The sequence below is a fragment of the Carlito syrichta genome, unplaced genomic scaffold (assembly GCF_000164805.1).
Source record: "Carlito syrichta isolate Samal-C Ts95f unplaced genomic scaffold, Tarsius_syrichta-2.0.1 Scaffold304017, whole genome shotgun sequence".
Classification (NCBI taxonomy): domain Eukaryota; kingdom Metazoa; phylum Chordata; class Mammalia; order Primates; family Tarsiidae; genus Carlito; species Carlito syrichta.
The window spans coordinates 184,743-203,788 of NW_007248113.1; the positions used below are offsets into that span (position 1 = coordinate 184,743).

General features: G+C 36.4%; 1 protein-coding gene across 3 annotated transcripts in view; it reads right to left on the reverse strand.

Moving 5' to 3' along the window:
- TRMT11 (tRNA methyltransferase 11 homolog) overlaps window positions 1–19,046 on the reverse strand; it is a 54,481-nt gene that overhangs the window by 11,195 nt on the left and 24,240 nt on the right. For all 3 annotated transcript variants that reach the window (XM_021713058.1, XM_021713059.1, XM_021713057.1), the window contains exons 7-11: window positions 18,515–18,595; window positions 14,777–14,941; window positions 13,163–13,235; window positions 12,912–13,043; window positions 6,986–7,106 (exon numbers count right to left, since the gene is read on the reverse strand). In XM_021713058.1, the coding sequence (XP_021568733.1) occupies window positions 6,986–7,106; window positions 12,912–13,043; window positions 13,163–13,235; window positions 14,777–14,941; window positions 18,515–18,595 (572 nt within the window). The remainder of the gene's footprint in view (window positions 1–6,985; window positions 7,107–12,911; window positions 13,044–13,162; window positions 13,236–14,776; window positions 14,942–18,514; window positions 18,596–19,046) is intronic.

Genomic DNA, 19,046 nt, shown 5'->3' on the forward strand with positions numbered 1-19,046 from the left:
ATCTGTTTCCTTCTGACTTGCTCTACAAAATTTTTTTTTTTTTTTTTTGAGTTGGAGTCTCACTCTGTCGCCCAGACTGGAGTGCAGTGGCTGCTCCCGACCACTGCAGCCTCGACCTGCTGGGCTCCAGCGATCCTTCCGCCTCAGCCTTCCGAGTAGCTGGAACTACAGGCGCGTGCTACCACACCCGGCTAATTTTTTTGATTTATTGTAGAGATGAAGTCTCGCCAAGTTGCCCAGGCGGGTCTCGAACCTGCGGGTTCAGGCAATCCACTCACCTCAGCCTCCCAAAGCGCAGGATTACAGGCTGAGCCACCAAGCCCGGCTGCTCTACAAAATTTTTATAAAATTCTCTCTAATTTTACTCTCTCTCACACGCACTATACTTTGATGTTAAAAAATACTGGATTGTATTAAGACCTAGAATGGGTTTATGTTCTATTAGCATTTTCTTATTTAGTGTCATCCTACAATATTTTTCTCACCAGTAAATAAGGTATCATCTGTATCCTACCATTTACATGTTGTAAACACTTCCTTCCTAATCTCTAACCTTTTCTAACTCTAATCAAAAGGGATACAGCCATAGGCCTGACAAAAGGCAGGCAAAACTCACAACATTATTTCAGAAGGAAAAGTCAATCAGAAGGGACTACCTTTAATTTAAACAGCTGCCAAAGAAAGACACAACTAACACCATTAATCCTAAGAAAGGAGAATGCATAATGGAAGCAGACACGAGCATTATGTCAGCAAAACACCAGAGTTTATGATTAGCCACACTAATATCATTCTAATATGTAAACTACTCATCATAATGACAAATGTATTCCACTTCAAGCCATCCATAAGTCATTTTCTCAAGTGACCTCCGTGTCTATTCTCTTCTTTATTCACTTAAAAAACACTACTATGTTAATGGTTCTTTTTTCCTTTACTGCTTCAAAATTGTTCAATCCTTTAGCAAAAACCCTGAATTTTGGCCACATTCCATTCTGATTAATGCCTTCATCAGTTTCGTTTTACTGGACTCTTTCATTCAACTGAAAATAAAAACTTTCCATTAAAAATAACAAACTTTCATCACTCGCAATCATGACCTTTCAATATTCCCTATTTTAAATCACTTAAGCTATACTGCATAGTTATAAAAATGATCGCTGACTTATACAATAAGTTTAATCTAACAATAGCCATATAATGTCTAGAATTAAATTTGCCTAAACTCCAGTACTTCTCAAACAACTAGGAGTATAAGGTAGCATGTCAGATAAACAAACCACACAATAAACAGAGCACATGATGACCCATTTAATGCAACAGTAGTTTTAAATTTGTTTAATATTTAGTCATGTATCTGTTACAGAGTAGACTATAAAAGGCGCATTAATTTTTTGTAAGAGATTTCAAGGAAATCCTGAAAAGGGCTACTTTGGGTACTCTTTCATTTATCTAAGCAGACTCTTTTAGAAAAGGTTGAGAGAGTATTTTTTTAGGTGGCCTTCATTTAAGACACAATCTCATATTCTGATCTGTTCTGGACAATTCTGGAGATCAGCATTTTTACCCTACAAATTTTATATGAGAAAAATGTTTTATACAAGAAACCACTGTGATCAAACCATACATAGCAGCCTCAACTACATGTTGTACCAATAGGGAAAATGAGTTCTAGTAAAGCAAATCACATTCTTCCATGGCCCCATGAGCAACACTGGCTAAACAGAGCAGGACAAGGAAAGCAAGTAATATGCCACTCAAGAATATTTATCTTTTAATCTTGACATACTCTAAAGCTAGAAATAGGTGTTGGTAGAGAGGCAACGTGATGTAGAAAAAAGGACACAGAATTGCAAGTACAAAGAGAAGTTCTAGTCTCAAGTCTGCCCTTTACTATTTAAGCAAGTTAGGACTAAGTCTAGGCCACTTCCCCATCTCTAAAATGGGTGAAAAATAACAAGGTCAAATGGATAGAAAAGTTTTGTAAGCAATAAAGTATTATAAAAATGTTACTTACCATTCACTTAGCCTTCAGAATATATCAACAAAGAATAATGTAAAAGTCTGGAGCTTCTTATTCACCATCTCCATAATTGTAACAAAGTTAAAAATCTAACTTAATAGTAAAGAAATTTTCTTCTTTACTACTAACGCACAATAAGCAAGTCTAACAAAAACTATGGCCAATAATGTAAGGATATAAAATCTTACAAACGATCCATATTATTTAGACAACTTTTGTTATAACTTATGTTTACATTTTAAAAGGAGGGAGAGGGAGAATACTTTTATAGCAACATATCAAGAGGGCCAAAAGTTACACTAAAGTTAAACCTAACAAGTGACAAATCAAAAATGAAGAGACACAGTATACAAAAGGGTAAAAAATCTAAAATTAATAGTCTTCCATTGCCAAAATCAACCATGCTGAACAAACCCCAGTATAATTTGTTAGACGCGTGTAAGAAATGTTTGACAATTTTATGTCATCACTTGCATTATAAAGGATTGGGATCTTGCTGCAATTATATACATCCTCTCCATACAAACAAAAGGTAAAAATGAAGTAATTAATTAAAAACCAGACATGATTAATTTAACATGACAAAGTATTTTCGGTTATGGTAAATGTCATAGTAGTTAAAACTCGGTAATTAAACTTACTTTTATAGAGACCATTTCAAAAAATTACTTGAGCATTAGGCTTTTCCCTGTTTTGTTTTTTAAAATCAATTTGAAAAGAACAAAACTAAAACGATAAAAAGAAACCAGACTTATCATTTTAACATAGGATAAATTCTAGAAAACACTATTTTTCTTTGAGTCACAAATAAATTTGCTTAGAGAAATTTTATAAATCTGGAAAAAAATACTAGACCTTCTTAAACAAAAAACTCAAGAGAAGGCGAGTATGAAAGTAGTCCACAAAAATTAAAAATTTTAATTTTTAAAATTTTTCCAGTAAAATAGAATAGTAGATACATTATGTGCCATTAATTATCAGTCTTTTCTCCACATCCTCCACCTTTCAATTCTTTAGAATACTATTTATGTGGGCCACACAATAAAGAATACTGATGCCATTTACTTTGCTTTCTAACATCAGCACAAAAACTACAAAATCTGCAAGTATTATTTCTGTTTTTTACATGCATTATTCATGTGCCTGGCACATAAACATTAGTTACTATTATTATTACTAACATTAATGATTCTACTAATGCTATGATTCCTAAGAGCTACAATACTGATATTCAAATTATCAAATGTACAGATTAGAAGTGACCAGGAGAGGAGCAAAAAAAAAAAAAGAAAAGAAAAGAAAAGCATACTCTAACATACTACAAATACAAAGGCTTCTTAGGCAATGTAATAAATATCAATGGTTAGCGTTATTAACTAATTGTGTCCTGCCCTAAAATTTATATGTTGAAGCCCTAACCCCCAATGTGACTATATTTGGAGACAGGGCCACTAAGAAGGTAACTAAGAAGAAGATAACTGCACACACATGTTTATTGCAGCATTATTCACAATAGCAAAAGTATGGAAACATTCGTGCTGCCCATCAAAAGAGGACTAGATAAAAAAAAAAACAGTGGTACATATACACAATGGAATATTACACAGCCATAAAGAAGGTCAAAATTATGAACTTCGCAGCAACTTGATGGACTTAGAGGCTAGAATACTGAGTGATCTATCACAGAAACAAAGAACCGAGCATCATATATTCTCACTCAAAAGCAGACCTTGAACAACCATTGTAATACTCTAAGAAAGGGACTGGCAGTAGTGGGAAGCTGCCAGGGGAGGACAGGGCAGGATCGGCAGGAGTGGGAAACTGCTGTGGCGGGGGGCCCACCTCATCCACAAGGGCACCTGCATAAGGAACATTTGCACACCTCACCCCAAATTGTGCCCCACATATTTAAAATTTAGAATTAAAAAAAGAAGGCAATTACGGGAAATGAGTTCCCAGGGGCAGGGCCCTAAACCAGCAGCACAGGCGTCTTCGCGACGGGCATCGGAAGCGCAGGGGCACAGGGCCAGGGCCGTGTGCACAGGGGACGGCGAGGACGCGCCTGCCCGAAGTCAGCAAGAAGCCAGCCCTGCTGACACCTGATCTTGAGCTTCCGACCTCCAGACTTGGAGAAAGTCAATTCCTGTTATTTAAGCTCCCGTCTGTGATGCCGTTATGGCAGCCCAAACAGATTAACACAGTTACTTTTAAAAGGTCAATGAAAAATTAAAACGGTCTAAAACAGATCAAACTTATTTTAAGCTTAAAAACCAATATATCCATTTGTCAATCTTTAATACAGAATCAAGACATATAAAGATTTCCAGGTTGAACTCCTATAAACTGATGCAAGAACTTATAAAGCAATCTGGGTGCAAGTGGCAATAACTTTTTTCCAACTCATTTCAACTTAAGATTTTTTAGCAACTCACTTTATTATAAAGCATCAACTTAGTTTTCACAGAAATGATAACTGGTCATTTTTCACTGGTCTAACTAGTATTTGGTTAGATTATATAATTACAACAACTATAACTAGCATAAATTGCTCTGAGAACACCATAACTCTTGGTAAACAAACAATTCAGCTGGTAGATGCAGAAGTGCTGCAAAGAGACCCAGTGAGACCAAGCAATTAACCAGCAGAAAGCATTCAACATAACAGAAGCATCAGGCCCAGTGTTTAAGAGCAGGAATGCCTAATACTGGTTGTTTGAAATGGACGTCAGAGTTTGAAATGAACGTTAGACAAGAGGGCTTCTATTGTATATCCAAACTAAGGTTGGCCATTCAAAACTGTTGCTTTGGAAGGTTGTTATGGTGTCAAACGACTGGAAAACAACTCGTGAATTTCTGAGTCCTCAATGTTTTAAATGCTTGACAAAGATGCCACTCCAAGAATAATATTTAAATATAAACTTCTAGTATTTTTGTTTTAAAGATGACTATCACACATACACTCATTTTAATTACATTACATATACTTATATATTTATGTGTGTACGTATGTATACACATACCAATCGACTACTTTATATACATGTATAAGTTAGTTTTCTAAAATGCCCTGATATTGAAGCCTGATTACCGAGGACATTACTGAAAATTCTGAACATTACTCAGTAGCAAAGATGAATCACCAAAACATTTTGCATAAGGAAGTGGCAAAATAAATGCTGGGTTTCAGGAAGCTTCACTTAACAGATAAGAACTAGAGGTGGAAAGAAGAAAGACATTTAGGAAACTGTTCAGCAAAAACCAGGTATATGGTAATAGGAGGAAAAGAAGGAACAATTTAGAGATAGACAGCAAATGGAAATATAAAGGACAAAAACAAGAATGATATGTAATGATATATGCAAAAGACACTGCTCAAATGTTAGTTTTCATTACTGTGAAAGAATCCATAAGATGTGAATTTGAGCCTCACTGGTCATCAAGGAGATACAAATTAAAACTATGCTGAGATACCACCTGACTCCAGTCAGAATGGCCATCATCAAAAACTCAAAAAATAACAAATGCTGGAGAGGATGTGGTGAAAAGGGAACACCTCTACACTGATGGTGGGAGTGTAAACTAGTACAGTCTCTGTGGAAAACACTGTGGCGATTCCTAAAAGTTCTAAAAATTGACCTTCCATATGACCCCGCAATCTTCCTACTGGGAATATACCCGAAGAACTCAAATCACTCTATAAAAAAGATACCTGCACACATATGTTCATCGCAGCATTATTCACAATAGCAAGAACATGGAACCAACCATGCTGCTCATCAAAAGAGGACTGGATTAAAAAAAATGTGGTACATATACACAATGGAATATTACGTAGCCATAAAGAAGAACAAAATCATGAACTTCGCCGCAACCTAGATGGAATTAGAATCTATAATACTGAGTGATCTTTCACAGAAACAAAGAACCGTGTATTGCATGTTCTCACTCATAAGTGGACCTTGAACAACTTCCGTAATACTATAAGAAAAGGACTGACAGTAGCAGGAAATGTGGGGCGGGGAGGTGGGATTGACAATAGTCGAAATCTGAGTGGGGAATGGGAGGTACACATCAACAAGGGGACCTGCACCATGAATATCTGTAGACCTAACCCTGAAATGTACCCCACAATTTTAAAATAAAAAAATTTTAAAGTTGAAAAAAAAGGATGTGAATTTGATGAATACCAACTAAATGCAGACTAGAGATGAGTATGACAAAATCTTCAGACACCACCACCTTTCTTCTGCTTGCCCTAAGAATCTAAAGCAAGACCGGGTTTCTCTAAGTTTTCAGTTAACCTGGGAGAACTTTGTCAATCCAGAGAATTACCAAAGAGCCCAAAGAGTATCTTGCAGATTTAACTAAACTCCGTTATGAGGCACTATCCATATCAACTCTTATCTGGATAGGAAATAACATATGTTTTGCTCTTTCTTCTCAAGCGTAAATGAACTCTGTGTGGGGATGGGGGGCGGGGGGGAAATGAGTATGTGCATGAAAGAGAAAAAGAGAGGCAGGGAACATGTTGGGCCCCAACAGAAAAGGGAAATTTACTTTCTCCCTTATATAAAGCAACATATTCTCTTTATTATACCCTGCAATCAAGTGGGTTTTGCTTTTGGAGAAAAGTGATAACTAGTGGACTGCCAATTAGACAACAGATGTTTAACTAAGAGTGCTGTTTTAAAACTGAATTAGCAACAGGATGCCAGACAAAGCCAGAAGAGTTAAGGACAACCTCCGTATCTATTCTTCTACTCAACTTCTATATCTATCTCCTACCTTCCAATCCCAACCAAATGTCACAAGCCTCTTCAACTTCTGCTTCATCCTGAATTAATCTGTAATTTTTTAAAAATCAAGGACGAATGTTTCCATACTCCAGGACAGGAAAAGTATCTAGAAAAGTCTGCTTTCGATTCTTCCAGAATTTATCCTAAAAATCCTAGGGAAATTTACCTCAAATTTCTTCACCTTCTCCATTGTGATCAAGCGCCTTGACGTGTGACTAGAAAGCTTCTGCTCGCAGTTGCTAATGAGTTCCAGGCAAGGGTGCCAGGGCACCATCTCTTCAGTATATCTGAAGAAGAAATTCAACTATTAGGAAAACTCATACATGCCCACACAAAACCATCTTAGGGTTTTCACTACATATCATATCATTTTTTCCACATACACCAACTATCCATAAACAATCTACCTATACTTTTTAAAAGTATTTTAATTTTGCCACGTCCACAAATAATACGAGCATGTGTTAATGAAGAATATCAAACATTTAAACAACCAAAATACAAAAAGATTCCATCCTACAGAATACCACAAGAGTAGATAAGACAGAAATACACTCTAGAATGCCCCTTGGCATTCAAGAGGGGCTAATTCACCTGTAGGTTTTTACAAATTCCCTAAGTACAAAGTCCACGACAGCATATACTTTCCCCTATAAAACGAAGTACCCCTACAAAATTTTAATAACATCCTGAGAGCTCTGTTCAGTTTGTAAGTACAGGACTGAAGGTTTACAAAAGGGTTCAAATAAACTACATTTAAAAGACACACTGCAGATTGCCATCAGTCCTCTGGGCACATGAACCAGGAAATAAGCCATGACAACGAAGTGGTGGTGACCGCGGCAGGACAGCACATGTACGACGTGAATGCAGATGACGACACCCAGAGAGCAAGTCGGGGCAGTAGTTCAGAATCTGGCATCTGACAGGTTAGTGGCATCAATCTTGGCAGAAGAAATAGGGGACAGACGGGGCAGAAACAGTTACAGAACAGAACGCGGAAGAGCAGCAGGGGAGGGGACTCACTAGGTATGGGCACCTTAAGAACAATGGGGTTGCCAGTTTTTATTTCTTCTTTGCAAATGCACATGCCTTTCTGCATAGTGTCTGCGTCTACTATACAGGTGGTCTTAAAGACCCGATTCAAAGTGGGAAAGGTGATGACTCACTCCTCGCATAAAGGACCATGATGTCAACTAGCTGTTCCCAGGCATCAACATCGTCTTCGCCATCGTTCTTTCACGGACCTTTCTAGGTCCTTTTGACCTTCAAGGAGCTCTCCCTCATAACCTCAACCATATGCTCAAAATCTTCATCACCCACTTACCAAACAACATTCATAATGCACTTCACTTTACTATCAGTAGAAAAGAATTCTCTTGAAGTCATTCTCTGCCTCCTTCCTTAGAGCTTTCCAGTAAGTAATGACCACTTCAGATTTCATGGCACCCAATAATGTTCACTATTTAGCCAGAAATGCTGTACTTCTTATAACATTAGTTGACATCAAATTTGAAATCCTCATGCAAAGTAGTTATTATAGGAAACAAAATACATTCTACACCAGGGTTGAGACTACAAAAGTGGTGACACAGAGCAGATACACCCTTGACCTTAAGCTTGCAAACAGCAGGATCTGTGGATGTCTGAAAGTGCTTGCAAAACTCAATATACCCTTTTCAAAGGAAAAAAAACTTTCATTTCCTGGAGATTGACTTAAAGTATTTTATTAAAATGTCACTTAAATATGTGCAAATACAAATTAGATATAAATTCCTTATGCTTTTATCCCTAATATAACTATAAAACTTGATAAATGTGTAAATCAAATCCAAAAGTAAAAAAAAGTACAATTTTAATAACCATCTATGACAGGAATAATGCTAAACTGCAGAAACTAAGTTGCTGCATTTGGTCTAATAGCAGAAAAACATATTTATATATTTTATATTATCTTTGCTCAATCTTTGATTTCAAGCATGAAGGAACCATCATTTGAGTCATCATTATCATTAGCAAACTATTTTTTAACCACTAATCTAGTATATTAATGAGCCAATCAACTTAAAAGCATATTCCCAAAATACAATACTAAAAAAATTTTTAAATGGTAGTTCAATTCTTTACTGTATATTTACCAATATACGTCTCACTGATGGACTGTTTGCAAACTATTAAGACCACACAAATCTGTACACTGCCTGCACCATTATCCTATCTTAATTCCCTGTTTTTATTATTATCCCCTTACAATCCAAGTTGTCTACTTAAAAACTGAATCAGTCAGAATAAGGCAAATCCATAGAGATAGATAAGAGGTTTCCAGAGGTAAAAGAAGTGGTGATTGCTACTTACTGTACACGAGATATTTTTTAGGGGGTGATGAAATGTTCTGGAATTAAATAGTGGCGATGGCTTTACAACTTTGCAATTATACTAAAAATCATGAAGTTGTACACTCTGAAAGGAAGAATTTTATAGTATACAAATTATATCTCAATTTTTTTTAAAAAAAAGCAAAAATAATTGTGTGTATAAGCCCCTAGTTTTTTCATGAATCAGTTCTGACATTTACTCTTTTATCTTCCTGTGAACCTTCATGCTTCAATTACTTTCTAAATGTCAATAGAATTTCAGTTCCCATTTGAGAAACAGATTTTCCATTGATTGAACACTTACTGAAAACAGTCTAAGAAATCACTTTTTCCTGTTTCCTAGATAAGAGCTGAAAAACACATTCTTTTCACTGATCAGAACCACCACAAAGTTCATCTTACTACAATTAAAATGCGTTCCCAAATCCTACTTTGGGGCACATTACTAGACTTCTTGATGATCTTCTTAAAACATTTTTATTTGACTAATTACCAGTGTATATTTTTATGGCGTACAATGTAATATTTTGATATAAGCATGTAATTATGTTATCACTAACACTAGCAGTTGGATTTCTATTAAAGGTCATCTTTCACAGAGAAACAGTTTCTAATCACTTCAAAAGTTATCTGTGTGTAATGAAATCAGACAAATGAGCTAGCTGGGTATGAGGAATCTGGGTACACAGCTACACTGCCTCAGTAGCTCCTATGACATCAAACACACGAGAACTGGATTTACGTCCTGTCTACATGAATATCACACAGATCTTTAGGGTCAGTTGCAAGACACCTCAACTGAGAACAATAGATTCACAAATACCAAGAGTCCACAGTAATTGTGTGTGATATGTCTCTATGAGCGGTAATAACAAACTACTATGAGAGCACACAAAGAAGGATTGGTTAATTCTGCTGAGAAGGGTCTGGGGAAATGTCACAGAAGTGGTGACAGTTAAGCCAAGCCTTGATAGATGACTAGAATGTTACCAGCTGAAGAAAGAAGAAAGGGCATCTTAAGTACTGGGGACAGAACAGCCAGAGGTGAAAAGATATCAAGTGACCCGAGTATCTGGATGCTGCCAAAAAATCCGACAGCCTGGAGTGGGGAGAGTCTAGACTAGAGGAAAACCAGAAGGAGTCTGTGAGTAGCAGTTTCTTCACTGCAATTCAAACGCTGAGGGAGAAAATGATTCTTCAGTCTTCAGCTCTGACAATTTTCCACATATAACTAAGCTTTTAGGCAGTATTTTGTTTTTATGAAGGCTTATACTTTTCAGTAGGTTCTGGGTTTAAATAACATCTGAAGTTGGTTATAATGTATGATTCTTATTTTTATTTTTAAACTTGAATCATCCAACAGGATTTGACTGAGTAAATTAATTTAATAGTAGAAGTAAAAACCTACATTTACTACATTTATAAGCTCTTCCTTATAGAATGCCTAATTAAAAATGCAGAATAAATGATGGAATTAAAAAGTCATCATTTGGCAACGACTGTGGCAGTGGTTGTCAACAATGGAGACATCAACGTGAAAAACAAGATTTTGGTGTAATCTTGGGATATTTAATCATAAAATATAAATCAAAGAGGAAAATGATGATTCAGAGTAGAGTAGTCTGACAAAGAACAACATAACCAGATGATCAAGGTTAACGTCACCAGAAAGGGTGACTTTGTGTGTCCCGTGATGTTTGTGGTATTCTGGCCAAGAAAGCATGACCTCAGTCTGCTGATAGAGAAAACATCAGATGGACCCTGGTTGTGTGTTAACCCTAAGATTATAAGCTATGTCTAAGACACGAAAGATAAAAAACAACTGAGGAAATATTCCAGATTGAAGAAGACCAAAAAAGACAAAATAGATTAGTGCAAAAAAAAAAAACATTTTCCTGGGTAGATTGTAATTGGTAAAATTTGAATGAGGTCCATGATCCAGCGGTAATGTTGTTATCAATGCTGATTTCCAGACTTGGAGGATTGATGGTGGTTTATGCTGTTGTTTTTTTTTTTTTTGAGTTAGAGACTCGCTCTGTCGGTCGCCCAGGCTGGAGTGCAGTGACATACTCACAGCCAGTGCAGTCTCGACTTGCTGGGCTCAGGCGATCCTTCCAAGTAGTTGGAACTACAGGGGTGCACTACCATGCCTGGGTTATTGACAGAAATGTTGTTTCTGAGAAATACAATGGAGTATATAAGGACATCATACCTGCACTTCTCAAATAATTTCAAAAAAATTGATGATTATATGTAGGAGTGGAAGTTAGGAAAAGATGTATGATAATAACTGGAAAATCTGAATAACAGCATAGAAGGGAGCATTTTGTACCGTATTTGAAACTTTTCGGTAATTTTAAAATTATTTCAGAATAAATGTTTTAAAATTTTATCCCTGCAACTTTAATTAAAACAAAAAGTAGCTTGCTGTTGGAATTCAGTTTTTCTAAGGCAGGAACCATTTTTGCATAGAAATAAACAAATATGCTCTTCTCTGAAAATATTAATAAAACCCCACCTATCGTTTCACATACTAAGTATTTGAGATCGAGCAGGATGTCGAAATAAGTGAACACAGCACTGTGCATAAGGAAACCAATTAGCTACCTAACTTTTAATTTTAGATAGGTCATTTCACTCCTTGGAATTAATTTTTCTCACTTCTAAAATGAAGAGGTTAAATGAGATTATCAATGGCAATAAAACATAAACCAGCGTTAAGAGATCTGAACATGAATGTGTACTGCCTTGTCAGCTGATAACCAAATGCATAACTCAAGTTAGGCCATGGTAACTTCCAATGCAACATTTGTAAAACAAACAACAAAAAACAGCACAGAACTGTCCTAAAATTTTTGCTTTGTGTACATTTATGTATAGTAAATATACAGACTAAAATAATTTTATTAAAAAAGATGTCTAAGGCAGATTGAAGAAATAACCAAATTTTGAGCTTGATAGTATCTTTTAAATCTAAAGATCCTATCTTGTTCAAACATCTTGTCTTTCACTGTTGATATACATAGATCTGTTTATATGGAATAATAAAACCCAGCCAATACCAATGAACATCATCAGGACTTTAAATATATGTATAGCTTTTATTTTGGTCTTAGCTTTTAAAAAAGACCTATTACACTTAAGATGATTATAATTTAGTCAATATATTAAAGCTAGCATTGGAAAGCAGTAGATACATGAATCACTCAACTGAGTTGTTAAAAATTACCTATTTTACAGACTGGCAAAACAGCTATTGGAGAGCTATGATAAACAGGCATTGAGCTAAGTGTGACAATATAATAGGAGTTGGCAAACTTCCTGTTAAGGGCCAGAGTAAATATTTTATGGCCACATACTGTGTGTTTCTGTCATCACAAATTATTGTGTGTGTGTGTGTGTGTGTGTGTGTGTGTGTGTGTGTTTAAATCACATTTTTAAAACGTAAAAAGCAGTCAATTCAAGAACTTTACAAAAACAAGCTGAGGACCATATTCAGCCCAGACTGGTTTGCCAACTCCCGATATAAAATGAAAAGGTCAAAACAATTCAAGCAGTAAGAAAAGGACACTATTTTATGTATGTTTAAAGGAAAACAAAGGATATCACAAATTAAATACAAAGAAACCCCAAATGAAATTAGAGATACAAAAAAGTTATACTAGATACACAAATTTGTAAGAAAAATGAAATTAGAAACAAAATTAAGTTACATACTCTGGTGTATACACTGGTAACCAATAGACTAGTCTTCCACCTAATACGAGGGTCTCGGCTGCAAAATTTAACAGGTCAAAAAACATATCACTCAGATGATAATTCAAGGAAACAGGAACGTGGCTCTCTGGACTACACAAAGAAAACAAAATGTCAAAATCAGTGACAAATTTTAAGACTGCTTAAGTTAACTACAGAAGCAACATGCTTCTTCTCAATGTAGTAGCATACCATATTTAAATTTCACTTACCATTTTTCTATCCCCTTTGGCATTTCCTTCTGTGAACCCGTTCTTCTTGTAGATTCTCTGATACCATATGGAGCTAGACAGAAATACAGGTAAAACAGATAGTCAAAAGTCACCAAATCACCGATGAGGGGCAGATAGTGTGTCATTAAATGTGACACCCTGAGAGGACAAAACACCACCCATGTACTACATAAGGAGTTGGGAAAGGAGCAACTGTCCTCTTAAAAAAAGTCAACATCATAAAAGACATTGAGAAAGGCTGTGCAAGTGTTACAAATTAAAGGAAGTTTAACAGATATCATCCCTAATACCTGACTCTAGAATAGAACCTGCACAAGAGGGAAAATATATACCATAAGAGATAATACAGAGTCAACTGATAAAAACAAATGACAAACTGTATATTAAAGTATCGTAACAATTTACTGAAATTGATAACTATACTTTGGCTAAGAGACGACCTCTATCCTTAGGAAATATACACTGAAGTGCAGGGGTAGAAGTTGATTTAAAAGTATGTATTTTGGCTGGGCCTGGTGGCTCAGCCTGTAATCCCAGCACTTTGGAAGACCGAGGCGAGTGGATTGCCTGAGCTCGCGGGTTCAAGACCAGCCCGGGCAACTTGGTGTGACCTTCTCTACAATAAATCAAAAAAATTAGCTGGGCATGGTACTTGGAAGGCTGAGGCGGAAGAATCGCTGGAGCCCAGCAAGATGACGCTGGGGTGGCCATGAGTGTCCACTGCAATCCAACCTGGGTGATGAGTGAGACTCCAAATCAAAAAAAAAAAAGAAAATCAGGCATTTTATAAAAATAGAGTAAGCTGTTAATTTTTAAAAAGCAGCCAATTTTCATAAAGTATATTCACATGGACACCATAATGCCTTGATAATTTTTTTGTTACACTTGAAACCTTCTAAGTTACCAAAGAACTAGAGGGTTGAGATGGAAGGGCTCAGCGCTGCCACTATTTACAGACCTACTGGTAAATACTATAGAAGAGGTAAATCTATTCTTAGATAGGCTGCCTGGAAAGTTCAAACCTATGAGGCATGAGAAAATGAGTTCTCACGCACATTCCTGAAGCTGAACAGGTTCACAAGCCTAGTGTTTGACAGAACCCCAAGTGATTCGTACAACTCTAGAAAGGAGAAGTCAGTGAAAACAGGAACTATAAAAGCACAAATGCTTACACTGGGAGAAGTATGTGATATCTGAAACTGTCCTCCAAAATTTGGTACCATAATTATAAGTAACATTTGAGCTCCAGTTGGCATACTAATAACCAATTACAGCCAATGTAAAAAAAATTATGCCTTAAAAAATAAACTGAAGGAAAAAATAGGCGACAAGTTAATATATAAAGATACCCCCCAAAAAATAAAAGTCAATATATTTGTTTAAAAACAAAACAGGCAACCCTTACGACTTAGTTAAATTGGTAACCTGCTCTACGTTCATAATTTTCTCCTTCTCACTATGTGAAGCTGGGAGGTAAGAGGAGCACTAATACACGTTGGTCTTTTCTGCATGTGTTGATAAATGTTGTGTTTTAAATGTAAATGACTTTAGGAAACCAATCCCACTTCTACTTTTGTATAAAAATAAACTTACGATCAGTGATGATTGCATCAAAATATGCGCCCTTCCTCCAAGAAGGTTTAGACGCATCTGAAACCAGGACGTCAAGATAATACTTCTCTAAACCATACTGACGAAGATTTGCCCTAATATTTTCATCTGGTCCTCTCCATTTCTGGTTTTTCCTACTAGCTTTTCCTGAAGGGGGGGAAAGAAGACAGAAAGCATTATATGAAACAGAGCATCCTTATGTCCCATTATTTGACTCATGTAAAAATACATTTACTCAAATAAAGTTTGCTTTTCTTTAAAATCATAATTTTATGTATACAAGTACACTATTATTATTATTATTGTTTTTGATTTATTGTAGAGACGAGGTCTCACCATGTTGCCCAGGCTGATCTCAAACCTGTGGGTTCAGGCAATCCTCTCGCCTCCACCTCCCAAAGTGCTAGGATTACAGGCGTGAGCCACCGTGCCCAGCCTATTTTTATTTCTACCTAGCATAAAAACATATTTCAACAGTAAAAATACTGATGTCTCATTGGTTCTATTCTGTCATCTTTCAAGTAAAACTGCCTTAAAACACTCATTCGATACTTCCTCAGTACAAAGCATTTAGTAGAAAGATACAGAATTGATTAGAGTCTCTTTCTTTCAGTAGTAAACAGTCCCATGTAAAGACAGTGATGAATCAGATAAATGAAACAAATGAGGAGCGTTAACTTGAGAAATGGAGCAGATGTAATCATAAAAAAAGGAGGCGGAATGAAGCCATTCCCAATGAAAAGTTCCAGTGGGAGTGGAAGGAAGGCTGAAGAAGTTCAAAAGTTTCTAGTTTAGGAGACATGATCGTTTAGGATGAGGATATAGTTACTAAAATCACAGAAACCAGGAAGAAAAACAAGCTTAGTAAAGAAGATGAGATTCACTTGAGACATATTGATCTTGCTATACCTTGAGGTACCTGCAGAATATTCAGAAAGAGACATCTAGCTGGTAGTAGAAGGCTGGAAAACAAACACTTGAGAGATCCCAGTACATAAACTTAAGTTGAATCCATAAGAATGAATGACATTTTTCGTTAACATAGACGGTAGTTACACAAGTGTTTGCTCTTTAATTCTTCTTATATATTTATACACTCGTATAAATATATAAGAAGAATATTATTATCTATTTCTCAATAAAATGAATAAAACCTAAAAATCAAAAGAAGAATGACATGAAGCTGAACAACACGCAGTGTGACAGGAAAAGGAGTTAAAGAAAAATAGATGCCTGGAGAAAAGCAATATATAAACAGAGATTAAAGGAAGGGCCTTAAGTAGAGTAAGATGAAACAGTCAAAGAAACAAAAGCAGCACCCGATGAGACCACCGTCAGGAAAACCAAGGGAGGTTTCATGAAGGTCAACACTGCTGAGCGCCTCAGTAAACGCTTTAGGCGAAATGACAGGCACGGAAGCCGAAAAATCATGGGCAGAAGACAGAGCGATAGAAGAGGAGATAGCAAGCTAGCACTAGTTTTTCAGGAAGCATTTTGGCAAAAGGAAGAGGAAGACAAAGTGCGAGCTAGAGTGTCCACACAGGAGTGACAGAAAAAGTTTTGTATTTTTAAAATGGGAGACACTTGAGAGCCTTTTAGAAGAAAAAAGAGCAGAAGCACAGAAACAGTGGGCATTCCTGACAGCATTCCAGATGAGTGCTGAGGAAACTCTACCTCCATCAGAATTCTGCCCCAGCAGATTGAAGGCTACGATATAACGTTTTAAACACAACTTTGATAAATAAAAATCCAAGAAAATTATATAGGACAATTTTCTTAAAGAAAATAGACTGCTTCTACTAAAAGCAAACTAGAGTAATTATTAGCACTTTGTCTACTCAAACATGTCACAGATAGGGAATATTATTTTCTGGTTAACCCGTTTATATAAACCTGATCAGATATAACTCATCTTCTTCCTAATAAGTATTACTAAATGTCTTATTGTTGAGGTAGGAGAAAGGACATCAGTACAATATATCAAATTGCTTCAGCAAAAGAAAATGAAGTCTAATAAATTCTCACATCGACAATAACTTACACTGGAGGAGGAAGAGGAAAAGAGTGCTTTAAGGGCTGATTCAAGTTACTATAATGAAATACCAACATAAACATAAACAATCTCAAGTCATCAATAAAGCTTCCATTTTTAATACCATTAAGCTATATAAAAAACTTTTTTTTATCAATATTTTTTATTATAATGTTGTGGGGTACAGTTAAGGGTTAGGTATACAATTACGTTTCATTCAGGCACCCTGTTGATAAGAGGTGTTTCCCCATCCCCAGACAGATATTTGCTACTGTTAATCCCATCTGCACCCCCAAAGTTTCCCAGTACCGTCAGTCATTTTCTTATAGTATTACATTGGATGTTCAATGTCCATTATTTGAGTGAGAACATGGGATACTCGGATCTTTGTTTCTGTGAGAGGTCACTCAGTATTATAGACTCTAGTTCCATCCAGGTTGCTGCAAAATTCATGATTTTGTTCTTTTTTCAGTTTGACTCAATTCTATCCAATCACAAATCATGATTGAAGTTCCTTGAATTTAAAATATTTTCCAAAATCACCTCAAAGACAAAGCAGATGCTTGGTCTCAAAAACCCTCAGACTAAGACAGAACCTTTAAAGTTACTGTTACCATAAGTGTTTCAAAGATGCTTCAGTTAAGCATGAAATTAAAAACATAAATGGTGCCTCCAAGACTAGTTATTAATCCAGTATATACTTAATGTGTGACTACTGAATAAATGGTGATAATCTTTAAATATAAACAATATATATTTTATTAACATGCACATGCTGATAAAATAACCATCCCTCTCTCCTACTTCTCTCCCAACCTAAAATTCACACAATCTTATAAGTTTGCCTACTTTTATTTTTTTATTTTTTATATAATTTTTTGAGTTGGAGTCTCACTCTGTCGCCCAGACTGGAGTGCAGTGGCCGCTCCCGGCCACTGCAGCCTCGACCTGTTGGGCTCCGGCGATTCTTCTGCCTCAGCCTTCCGAGTAGCTGGAACTACAGGGGGGCACTACCACACCCTGCTAATTTTTTGATTTACTGTAGAGATGAGGTCTCGCCAAGTTGCCCAGGCGGGTCAGTTTGCCTACTTTAAAAAAAAATCTCCCTAAGTCTACAACATCTCTGAGCAGAAGGCATTTTCTTATTCATTTTTGTGTTTTCCCAGTAAATCACCTTGTACACACTGGACTGCCTCACTGAAAGTAAATATCCAATGAAGTCTTACAAAAATAATTAAAATTGTATCACAGCTTTGTATTTAACATTAAAATGGTCATATAAAACTACTGACCATTGAATAATGCAGGGATCAGGGACACTGACTCTCTGCACAATCAAAAATCCACACATAACTTTTGACTGTCCAAAAACTTAGCTACTAACATCCTACTGTAGACTCACTATATTGAGTAAGAATATATTTACTATTCTTTAAGTGAAAGTGGACCATCACAAAGGTCTTCACTGTCGCCATCTTCATGCTGAGTAGGCTGAGGAAGAGGAGGAGGGAAGAGAATTGGTCTTGCCCTTTCAGGAGCTCTACCACTTCCAATGGAAGAAAAATCTGAGTATAAGTAGACCTGCATAGTTCAAACCCATGTTGTTCAAGGGTCAACTGCATTTATTATTTTAAAGGTGTATATGGTACAATAGCAAAGACTGTAACACGGTCTATACCTCTACTCACCCAAGCCATGGACTGTATTGTAGTCTATGTCTGTTCCACATACATATGCACCAAAATGAGCAGATGCGATCAGGAGGCCACCTGAGAAGTTGTACAATTATGACCAGTTAACCAGAAAGTACCAGACTTTTTCCCTTCCCCTATTTAACTTGACCCAGAGTCTTACAAACTAGCTCCAGGCAGAACACCCTGGAATGATGCCAGTACTGCCATATTTAGCCAGTCTCAGAAACAAAAAAACAAATCCTTAAACTGCATTCACTGAATTGGTCACAAAGTAGGGAATTAATGCATGCCCTGGTATCATTACTTAAAACAGCACTACTGAGAAAATTTGGTCAAAATAACGTATATTTTGAGAGGTCTACACAAAAATATCTTGCTCCTTTCTTAAAAATGAGCATACAGGCCTGGCAAAGTGGCTCACGCTTACAATCCCAGCTTTTTGGGAGGCTGAGGTAGGAGGATTGCTTTAGCCCAGGTGTTCAAAACTAGCCTGGGCAACACAGCAAGACCTCATCTCTAAAAAAAA